This window comes from Eubalaena glacialis, chromosome 5 (genome assembly GCF_028564815.1).
Source record: "Eubalaena glacialis isolate mEubGla1 chromosome 5, mEubGla1.1.hap2.+ XY, whole genome shotgun sequence".
NCBI lineage: Eukaryota > Metazoa > Chordata > Mammalia > Artiodactyla > Balaenidae > Eubalaena > Eubalaena glacialis.
Genome location: NC_083720.1, coordinates 65,406,674 through 65,418,891, shown reverse-complemented (window position 1 = coordinate 65,418,891; position 12,218 = coordinate 65,406,674). Strand labels below are relative to the sequence as shown.

The 12,218-nt window shown below is 39.4% G+C and overlaps 1 protein-coding gene across 7 annotated transcripts in view; it reads right to left on the bottom strand.

Moving 5' to 3' along the window:
- Positions 1-1,269: 1,269 nt before the first annotated feature.
- The window catches only part of KLF3 (KLF transcription factor 3), a 37,032-nt gene continuing 26,083 nt past the window's right edge, over positions 1,270-12,218 (bottom strand). For all 7 annotated transcript variants that reach the window (XM_061192166.1, XM_061192168.1, XM_061192164.1 and 4 more), the window contains 2 exons: positions 7,419-7,579; positions 1,270-5,264 (listed from right to left, as the gene is read on the bottom strand). In XM_061192166.1, the coding sequence (XP_061048149.1) occupies positions 5,083-5,264; positions 7,419-7,579 (343 nt within the window). In that variant the 3' untranslated portion in view covers positions 1,270-5,082. The remainder of the gene's footprint in view (positions 5,265-7,418; positions 7,580-12,218) is intronic.

Sequence of the window (12,218 nt, the reverse complement as noted above, 5' to 3'; positions counted from 1 at the left end):
CTGGTCTGTAATAGTTCAACTTAGACACCTATAGGTATGTGTTTTCACTACCATCTCAACCCATCCCTGAAAGCCACTTCTTTCCTTGAAGGCATACTAGACTTGATAACTTGCCCCCAGCAAGGCTCCTAATCCCTTCTTTGACCTGACAGCATTTAAAATATTGGGCAATGACTATGTATTTTGTGTGTGTGTGCTGAACATCTTAATTTGTTCAACCATTCCTCATTTAGTTTCTCATAAAATCTATATTTATCACCATTCTGATCACTCACTCAGGCAGAATCCAGCTTTAAGAAAGTATTTCCTTAGAAGGCTGGGTCTCATTTTGAAATCAGCAAGTATCATCCCACCCATATATGAAATATAGTGGGAGAATTACAGCCAATTATTTGGACTAATCCAAGGTGATATTCCATTAGGATGTCATAGTCACATATAATACCTTTTGAGCTTGCAGTCAACGATCACAGTATAAAAGCAGAGAGGTTCCCTGGAGACGGCTGATGGAGAGTGCGCAGAAGGCTGAATTCAGCCTCCTCCCCATCCTCCCTCCCCTGTCCAACCTGTGAAGTTGAGTCACGTGACAAGCGCCAGTCAGACATTATTTCATGTTATGCTAAGATGAAGTCTGGCTGGAGGAAGCTGCTGAGAGACCTAAAAAGCCAGTATCTTAGCTTCAATTACATTTAGGTGGAGCAAGGGAGTAGACATTTTGTCTTAAACAAGAACTCTAAATGCCCACCAGAAACTACTTGTTCCTGTGATGCTAAGGACACAGCAGTGTCCATGGAAACGGCTTACTGAAGGCTTGAAAAATCATGTTTTTATTTACCTTATTTACCAGAATTAGTTACCTTAATTCCTGATTCCCCACTGCCCAAGCTATGAATCCTGATCTTTTATTTAAAAATTTAAAGTACTACACACAAGGAACTGAAAATTCTTTTTGGAAGCAGGTAGGGTCATAAACAATAAAATATTCCAAGAATGCTCTAGGTGAATTTGTAGGTTTATGCTGGGTTGTCTACAAGTTTATGGTTTGTACTTAGAAAACTTCTTATCAGAAAACCAGGGACACAGCTTTAGGGCTGAGTTAACTCATATAGTGCATTTTCCAGTTAGATCTGTTTTTCTTTCCTTCCATTAATGATTGCCTATCAAAGGGTGATTTACTTTGAAATTTCTAAGTAAGGGCCTCTTACATGTTACTTTGCTAAGTTTTGTTCCTAGTGATCACTGCATACATAGTAATCACATGATCACATGTAATATTCTGATGGTTTTATTAACAAGTATATAATACATATATTGCATACTGTATATATGAGGACTGTACAGTACAAATTTATGTTCACAGTTTGACATGACAAAATGTCATTACTGAATTCCCATTGGACTACCGAGTAGAAACAGAGAAAGAACATTAAACATTCACATCTTTAGTAAGAAAGATTACCAAAATGTTTCAGTATTTGCAAGTATACTAATGCATGCTAAAAACCTTTACCCATTCAGTCTTATTAGCTTATAAAATATATTACACTTTATTAAAAATTTCTGCATAGTTTATACAAGTATTAAAGTACTGTAAATGTAATAATCCTGCTATACTTGCAGGTATGGTTTAAGAGATGCTAAGCAGAAAGATTATTTTGACCCTCTAACACTAAGTACATAACAGCAAAAAAAAAAAAAAAAAAAAAAAAGTGCTAGTATTTGTAAAACATAATATTGTTGTAGCCCTCGTTTAATGCATGTAAAATGGCTTTGTAAATGTATTATTTAAGTGAATTTGCAATCATTTAGAACTTGTTAACCTTGACCAACAAGAGAATAAAGGCCACTCTGAGCAACTTCATGTATGACAGCAATTCCTTCAAGATGACTGTATATTTTCAAACCAATCAAATTATTTTAAAACCTTAGACCTTTGAGATTGTCTTTAAAACAATCTAATCAGGAATGATGTGTAGATATACAGTATCAGCAATATAGTTTTTCAAATTCCACATTAGTGCAACACTGATAGTGCAGATGGGTGTTTAATAAAATATACACATTCATATATAGTTCCCCTGTAAATCTGTTCTCAGGCTCTTGAAACTTCTGATATTTAGCATTTCCTTAGTTGAACATAGCTATGCTGCTAACACATTCTCAAAACCAGGCGATTTAGAATGTTAATGCCCATTTGCGATGTAGATTCACACTTTAGAACTCTAAAATATGATGGTTACGGATTTAATTTTTCTGACTTCTCCCCCAAGATGACACTTGGATAATAATGAAAGAAATTCTATAATAAACAGAATTTATACAACACTAACTTCATGTTTACAAATCATTCTCATCAATTTAAAATATTGCAATTAAAATCACCACTGATAGTAACATGGCATATCATTAAAACCACACATTCAAGGGTACCTTATCTTGTATTGGAGGTCTTCCACAATAACAGCTAAAAATTACTAAGAGACTAAATTTCTCAACTATCATAGTAAAATACAAATATATATAAAAAAGGAAAATTTGGTTTAGAGCCAATTGGTAACTAAAGTATACAGACCAGCATGAGAACAGCGTAATAGCTTCCTGGGTTGCTTTTCTTTCAGAGTTGAAATGTATCTTTGTTAATGAACTGTTAGCATAATCTAAGCAAGCTGAATAGTAATGTAATAGTCTTTGCAGGGTCTTGCTTGCTTTTCTGAAAAAAAATGTCAGTATGCCATAGCATACACATCAAATTTCACGAGAACCCACGAAGCTTTCTATCAGCTGGACTTGAAGACTCACAGCTAATTATTCAAAGATCAATTCTATCCTTTCTTGCCCCCTTTCCCACCTTCAAGATGGGTTAGAACACAAACTGGTTATCTCCATTAAAACAAAAATGTTCTTTGCACTCCAACTTAATTCTTCTGTGTGTTGTGGAAGAACCATTTCAAGCAATAAACATTTTGGCATGAATGTGACTAAGCATCTACAATACAGACAATACCTACTTTTCCAAGAGCCATTTTTTTTTATCCCTCAATTCATGTCATAGTTGCAAAAAAAAAAAAAAAAAAAGCCTCATAAGGATGTTTTAATATTCTAAACAAATTTTGCAGTGCTTAAAAAAAAAAAAGAAAAACCAAGTGCCACAATAACAAATTACTTTGCATTTCTCAACTACATCTCCTTTCAGTTGGATCCGAGGGCTTACGAGCGGGATCTCTTAGGTGTGCAGTCCCTACAACTAACTTTTATTAACACGGCGCCATCAAAGTAAGCTCCCCACACAATTCGCAGGCCTCCAGAATCACTCACGCACTGTCTTAAAAACAACTGAACAGTGTATTCCTCCCAGTTAAGGTTGTGTTGGATCCTGAGTTGTGGCTGGGATGAATCTTCAGGATTCCATTCTTCTCTCTGCTCCTCCATCCTTTATCGAGGGATGAAGGTGCATTTGCTCAAATGCACCCACACTACACCACCGTCGCCCACTTTCTTCAAATTTAGGACCAATGGCATTTCTACGCATAAATTATTTTTACTGGCATTTACACTATGGTGCTCAAAAGCCTGCTTTTGAAAAACTTCCCCTAAATAATGGTGCTATTAATCTTCAACATAAACACGAGTCATTTTCAGTTTGTTCTTCTGACAGGATACTTGATAGTGATAGGAGATTGCCAGCTCCAACAGTAAACATTTGGGAATTTGAGCTACATTTATGAATCCCTGAACTGTGGTTTTCTAGATTTTTCAGAAATCTGTCCCCCAAGAAAGGTATGTGTGCTTCACAACTATTTATATTTACAAATAGTGTCACTCAGGTCTTAAATTGAAGGAATCTACTAAAGCATTAGCAGATGCTTATTTATGATATGTGTCATGAACACAGATGACAGCCAGTTTGGCACCTTACAGCTCACACAGAAAAGTCTCCATATGAAGCCTCCGTGATTAATTTGATAGGGGAATACAATTACCACTCAACGTTTCCCTGTTTGCAAAAAAGCTGTTAAGCAGGTGGGGTAAAAGGAGGCCATTAAAGAAGACCATTCATACCCTTGCCCAAAAGATTTTTTCCCATTACTGAGCAAATATTTTTGTGGCATCCCTATCAATGCTTGGTAATCCACATTAAGGACACTGTAGAAACAGAGACAGGTGCATGCAGAACCCCATCAGTATCTGGCTTTGCAGTAGGGTTCCGCACAGCTGAATGTGCATAGAGACTGAAGCTCTGGGAATGTACTGCCCAGCGAACCAAATGATGAATTGTCACCGAAAAGCCCTAGGCGAGCAGGAATGGCTGGCTTCCTCCTTTGCCCGCCTTGCTCTGCCCCTGCTGATGCCCCTTTGCTCCGACTCCACGCTAGCAAGTACAGCATGCACCCCCTCAACTGATAGACATCATCCACCTAAATCAGCAGCTCTGGCTCACCTCCCAGTGGTGGCAAAGACCTCCTTAGTAGCTGCAGGCACAAAGGAGGGTAAAGGACGTACATTTAGATGAAGCGATAAATCCAAATTGACAAGCCAGATCTGTGAAGGACAATGGAAGAGGTGACTGTACTAGTCTGAAAGCCTGTTGCATGTCTAGCTCATCTGTGAAAGGTTCCACCCTTCTTTTTGCTGTGGAGCACCAAACTCGATCACAGAGCACAGAGGTCTGGATGCCTCTGGCAAGGACTAGCAGGCTGGATACTGTATTTCTAATACATTTACTTTGACATTCTTTTGAGGATTACATGGAGAAACAATTGGTTATGTTAGTTTACATGTTCCCTTGTTTTCATTACATTAAACGTTATCTCTAAGAAGGGTTTGCTTAGCATCCCCGGGAAAAAAAAAAGAAAAAAAAAAAAGTGTTCACATTCTTTAGGTCTGACCCGTGGTAAGGAGAGGGAGGATTAGAGAATATTTACTACTGACCATATGGAAGTTTGAATGATATAAATTCAGAGATTCAGACCAGCTGAATCAAAATTAAAATGTACATGTAAAAAGATGAGTTAGATAATGGGAGGGAGGACAGAGAGAGAGCTGGGAGAGTGGGAGCCACGCTGAGGCGGGAGATAGAGGCATTCAAACGAGCATGTGGCGTTTCCTATGGAGGGCAAGGTGGTCGGAGCGGGAGAAGCTGCGGTCACAGTCTGGACACTGGAAGGGTTTGATTCCAGTATGTTTTCGGAAATGTCTCGTGAGTTCATCAGACCGAGCAAATTTCCATGTGCATCCTTCCCATGTACATTTGTAGGGTTTTTCTCCTGCAGAAAGGTGGGGAAAAAAGAGCTTATTTTTTCTAAGAGCAAAATGATATTAATAATTAAAGACAGTAAATATTTCTGAGCTAAAGCTCTTGACAAACATTATTTCCAAGATAGGACCATACATTTGTCCCTTGAACCACTAGGCGACAAATAAGAAACACAGATTGTCTTAATATGAAATTGGCTTTCTGCCCAAAAAAGGGGGTGAGGGGGATTTTAAGAGTTCTTAAAGCATATTTATGGCACTGAAATCCACTCTGAGGGGCTATCAAATAATTTTGGTTTTGCCCTCAATGGAGGCGATGAATAAGTTTTTAATACCCGGTGATCCGTATTTGTTGACCTCCAAGTCGTAAACCTACTTAGGAGCTTAGCTACACGCAGCGCTATCCATTCAAAGAGAAGTCCAAACTGAAAGTTTGTGGGATTTTCTTATTCTTTTCAATAGTTTTCTAAAAATGTGAAGTCCCTAAGTCCCTAGCAACAAGTATTTATCAGGGATTTCAACATTTTATTTTTTGTTTAGTCAAGAACAACAACGCCTAAGTATAATGCTTTAATTCAGATGTACGGAAAATATAGTAAACTCCTCCCCACCCTGTCAGAAGTCAGGTTTCTACAACCCTCTCCTGTGTGACGATAACTTACAGGGGAGAAAAAGAAGACCTTTGCGGGAAAGTCACGAGGACAGCAGTATGAAGGCCTTTACAAATAAAAAGGCAGTTAACGGTAATTTTACATGTTTTAATCAGTAATATTGGGTAATGGGCATGACAGATTCATTCCCATTTACTATCTCTTGTTTTCTAGAAACCTTAAAGGATTGTAATTCCTTGGCATTTCAATGACATATTCAGAATTTATACTCTCTGCTTTGTTGCACAGAATATACATGCTAAGAGTTATTTTTCGTACATCTGAATTGTTACCCAAGTATCCAATGTCTTTTTACTCTTAGGCTGGCCTTTGGTAACATCCACCCCTCAGGTCCCGTTCGTGCCCTGAGGAGGCTTTCATGAGTCTATCTGGCACTGCCCATTGGGTGGTCCTCTAACCGCAAGGCTGTCACCCTCAGCTCTCTCCATGGCAACACCGTGAGGAAGCCAAAGAACACTGTGTCCAGCTAGATCCCCTCGGCTTCCTTTGCCTCCTTCCCAGGATGCACGGAAGAACTTCACTTCCACTCTGCCAGACACTTTACTTCCTCTCCTCTTCCAAACCCCGGATTCTTCTCTTTGTAAATGTTCCTAACAAGAATGACTCACAAAACTCCAAATATTCTACATTCTGAGTTAAGGAAATGTACAGAGAGGGAAATTGCTGTTACCCTAGAATTTCACATCCAAGAGTATGAGGTCAGCTCAGATGAGGCTTTCCATAAACATTAATCACCAATACCAACTGCAATTAATCAGGTTTGTTTAAAACATTTTTGTACGAATTCCTTAAGATGTTTTGCTACAAAATGTTCATGAGCACAGGGGACAATTTTATGTTTTCCTCACCTATTTAACAATTTTTATAAGATCTGTCTGTACGCTCTATATGCAACGCCTGGCAAACTGGAAAATATCCTACAACAAATATGGCAGGCAATCGCCTGTAAGTTCCCTCAGTTTTAGAAGACGGTAATTACCCAAATTTCTTCACTTTTCTTTCCTTCGATGACTGTCTTCCGTTTGAATTCCATTTCTATAAACTGCTGCATTTACTTGTTCTGTATAAAGAACTTTTTTTTTCTTTTTTTGCCATCGTGAATTTGATAATGTACAACATTTATTAAGTGACAGCCTATATGAAGGCCACATCTTTGATAAAACAGGCCCATGGTTAAGGGCACTTTCCCCCTCTGTTCCCAGTGGAGGTTTCATGCCCTTCTCTCTCTCTTACTACAGAGACCACAGAACTGCAAGTGGTTGCAAGGGGCCTTGAATAGATAACCCTGAATCTACTCTATTATAAAAACAAATCATTATCGAAAACTTCATTTTTCACAACTGACAAGAGACATCTGTAGCTGACTATGGTAACTTTCAAGATGCCTGAAAAAATTTCATTACAATAATCTCTGAAAGCTAGAACATTTGTCTTAACATTCCATGCTAGTACTTCTTAAGAAGAAAGATGAAGCGAGTCTTGTATTTCTAATACCTGTATGTGTTCTTCTGTGTGCTTTCAAGTGAGAGCTTTTAGTGTATACTTTGTTGCATCCATCATAATCACATCTGTGTATCCGCCGCTTCCGCTGGGTGTCTGGAGATTCCACAGGTAAAGGTCTCTTCCCGGGCTGCACGATGACTGAAGGGTGATTCCTAGGAAAGCCAATGCCAAATGCAAAATGGTGAGTGAAAGGCTCTTCCTTTCCTTCAGGGTACCAAAAGCATTAACAACACTGGGCAAAAACAAACCAACAAAAAACCCAACAAAATAAACAAAAAGAAATTAGCAGATCAACCCAAGAAGCACTGCTATATTCATTCAACAAACATGGAGTGAGCACCTACCATGAGCCAGGCACTGTGCTTGGCACCGGGACACAAAGATGAATAAAAACAGGGTTCCTGCCCTGGAGGAGCTCACACTCTAGGGGGAGACAGACATGTAGATAAGTAATGACAGTAAGAAGGGTTAGGGGCTACACTAGAGGGAGGTGCAAAGTGCTAGGAGAGTCTCTTTCCCTTAATAGCAATTTGCTTTTTTGTAGAATTCTGTGGTACTAGGCTGAACGCTGTACTATGTTTTCTCACATTTATTATTCTTTAGGGGAAAATGTAAGAAGTCAAACTCCTAAGTCTCAGGCAACCACGTTGTAGGATGTATCTACATTTGATCCTTTACATAACTGGCATTTAGTTTGAGTCTCTTAAAGAGGCTCAATTTACATTTGATTTTTATCTCTGCCCCCCCCCCCCCAAAAAAAAGTTGGCACTACTGTCTTCACAAACTCAAACCTTTACTGTCACTATTATTCCTCCTTGAGAGAGAACTTCAGGCAGTGCTAGTGGTCAGGCGAGGAAGCCCCTCACTCAGGACTTAAGACCCAGGCTCCAGGTGCAGCACTGGCTCCCTCACTGGCTGCCCGCCATCCTCCCTACCTTCCTGGCTCCTCACCCAGACTCCCCTTCCTGCGCCTGCACACCTTTCCAGGGGGGAGGGGGGATTGAAATCAAATCAGGTTACACATCATTACTATGAACTTTCTCTTTTTCAGAAAGGAAGTTGGTGGAGAGAAATGGCAGGTGGGGAGAGCTAGGAAAAATCTGTAGTTTTTTCAGGCTTCCCCTGCTGACTGATGTAATCAACAAGTTCTACTCCATCCATTTGCTCTCCTAATAACAAATTACTTGATACATTACAAGCTTATGTATCAACAGTTGGCCTCTAACTGCAGTGAAAGACTTCTTTGTCTTTTAAATTTGAATCTAAAGTTCTTAAAATATTCCAAATAACATGTGAATGTTTTATACAAGAGTGTATGGGGGAAAAAAGATTGGTGAAAAGAATTTGATGAGGGTAAACAATCTTGTGAGATAAAGAATAATAAAATTTAGACATAAAAATCAAGAGAGTCACTGAATGAAACTTGTTTTTTATCTTGGTAAAAATGTAAATACATGTCCCTTATCAACAACTTTTTCAAGCACCCAAAGAAGTGACTAGGAAGAGAATAAAAAGGTGCATTTTATCTTGAGTGACTTCACTAATTTCTCACTTATGATTAGCAAAAAAAACTGTCAGTTTTGAGTATCACTTTACCTTCCTACCCTGATGCTTTAGAGGGATGATATGAAAGAATAAAGTTTAGATACATGGAAAAGTGAACATGAACTATTGGGGGGGGAGAATAAGAACTTCAATTATATAAATGTACAAACAAATAGCAGAGAAAATGGAGAAGTGAGAGAGTTTTTATAAAGCTCAATTATTAAGACCCTTTAATAAAAAGAAAACAGTTTATCAGTTTATTTTAAACTTTCAACATTCATGCCATTGACTGAAAATTTTCATCTTCATTAAGAGAACTTCAGGAAGTAAAATGCTGAGGGGAAAAAAAATGAACAGTTAAATATATCTCATTTGCCTCTGGGACCCTGGGAGAGAATCCCAGATAACATTAGAAGTCTCTCCCAGTTATTCGATTTTATGGGTTGGGATTCTAATGGTTTCTGTGCAGTAGTTATGACTGCTGCTTCAGTTGCTCATTTTGTGAAAATGTTACCCTAAAAAGAGGTACCCTAAAAGGCTGGGCGCTCCAGCTCTGCCCTGATAGTCCCTATAACCCTCGACAAGGTATTCATGCTCTCTGTGCCTCAGTTTCTTCTCTGTAAAAGGGGATGATAATAATGCGATCTCAGAAGGCTGTTGTGAGTAATGCACACAAAACACTTAAGAACAACACCTGTTCCAGATGCAAATCTGCTAAACAGTAGCTGCTACTATTTCAAGGTGCAGAAACGCATTAGCAAACTTTGCCCCTACAGTTGTTTAATTTCATGAGGAGTTTTTTTGGGATGTCCTAACACTAGATCAGGAAATCTCTACTCCACCCAACATCTCCCTTGGAAGGCAGCATCACTCTGAGAGGGGTCAGCAGTCTATCTCTGAAGAGCCGGATATTGGTACAGGCTGAGGCTCAGGATCTTGGCATCTCACTCACTCTTCTTGGTCTCCTCACTGCTCATTTTTAAGGAGGTTGTTTGGGATCATTATAATCAAGAAGTTAGAATACCTAGTAAATATCAGAGACCTGGTCATTCTTTTGAGTTAAGCTGATCCCTCTTATGTTTGCTACAGTTTCATGTACACAACTCAGTGGGGAAATCTGATCCTCAAACTTTTTGTTCTAAATAAATTTCCACACATGTAAATAACAAAAGAAATCTGATATACATTTGAGTGCCTTTAAAAATAATCCTAAAGCTATAACTTTATGATCAAACAAATGGATTTCAAAGCTGTATTTTAAAGTCCGCCCCTGTAAAGGAAGGGTTTCCTAAGGTAAATATTATTGGGGCTGCCTCATGGACATGGTACCAGGTGCTTGGTTTCCAGTGATTCTTTCCTGGCTAGCTGGTTTCCTATGCGGGCTGCTACTGGGCACACTCCAAGACATTACTTAATCACATCTGTGAGAGAACTGCTTGAAGGGTACATGTCCCAGTTGTGGCTAATCGGTTCAATTTTCTGAGAGGCAAAATGCATTCTTAGGTCAGCATTAGACTAAGCACATTACTCATTAATCATTAAAAGCCACTGAGCTTGAGATCATCCAAAGAACGTTACTTAAAATAAGCAAGAAAAGAGAAAAGGTGTTTTCTTTCCAGCAGCATTCAGAGCACAGAATATTGCCTTCAAATATTCTTCCGTAATGTGTTACACTGTAATTTATAATAACCTAGACTTTGGAATAACCCCCTTTCAGTCAATGGATCCCTCGCTATGTGCGCAGTTGGCTTTATAGCATCTTTTTCATCATCTGTGCAGGAACAATTACAGGTACGAGCCATGTTGCCAGTTACCTCACCAAAGACATCTGACATCCTAAAAAAAAGGTAATTCAGCCTACAAGATGTGTCCATTTTGGTTAGTCTATTTTTCCTTTCCCTTAGTGCAGCAGCAGATGCAATCAGCTAGATAAGGCCTAAAAATAGCAGGAAGACCACTCATCTGGAAGCAGGAGATCAGCCCGGGCCCCCTCTGCTGTTAATGGTGTGATTACAGGCAAGTTATTTATGTCTTGTCTCATCAGTTGTTTGCTCTGACTCCCACCTGCTTGTTTTCGGAGAATGAAATAACTCCTTTGAAAACACTTGGAAAAGTTCCTTTCTGGGGGTAAGGAGGCACTATGCAATTGTGAAGGGCAATAATGTACAAGACCATCAGACAGTCTGCCTGCTGACGTGGCTGTGGAAGAAGATTCATTCTCTTCTTCATCTATCAAGGAGTAGATGACAACCCCCCACCCCCCCCCAAGAAAAAAATGGACGGATTTGATGCAAATGACAATTGATATATGAGCTATTATGAAGGCGCCTACTTGGGGTTGAATGTGGATACAACCAGAATATATGTTAAGTTCCAGAAAATAGCTGTTCTAAAACCAGAGGATTCATATTCTGCTACAGAATTCATTACGTAAGGGAGAAGAGTGCAGAAGATAAAGCAGAAAGGTGGGCAGAAATGCTGGAGAAAAGGTTATATGGGGAGGAAGGTGATAGAAGGGAGCCTGAGGAGACAATAACTGTTGTACTTCCTTTGTACTAGGAAGCTGGCCATTAAATCCAGTGTTGTAAGGACCATAACACAAGAAAAATAATTACAACCAATAATGAAAATAAAGAGGAAGCCAGGGCAACGAGATTAAGTGACTAGGCCTAGGTCATACATATGGTGGCGAGCAGAGCTGGGATCCAAGATGTTGGATCCGAAGGCCACGTTTGTACCTACTGCAGACACAGCCTCCAGTGTAATCACTGGTAGAAGTCAAGGGCATCTATAGTGGCAAATCCCAGTAATGATGTTATTTAGCCTGTGTGTGACACCATCACATGACAACAAGTTAAACCACCGTTCAGGTGCCTGGATGCTGACCAGTAGTGTAAACTTCCTACTGGATGGCGGTTCTAAAGCAGACTGAACATTCTAGGGCAGTCACAATTAGAAAGACCGGAGACGAAACAGTTCTTTCAACGCCAAGCTTCTCTAAGCAACATGGTCAGCTTTCTGTTGCCACGGGACTGGTTTTGGAGTATCTTTCTTGGATTTGTGGTTGGCCCGGAAAATTCTGACTAAAGCCATTCCCCACCACAGAAACACTATACTTTATGAGAACTGACAATGGGAAGGACGATATGTGATCCCATGAAGCATTTCCAGGATCCAACCTTAAGTGGAATATCTAGAACACCAAATTCAATCCATGTTGGGCTAAAGATGATGGGAGAACTATAT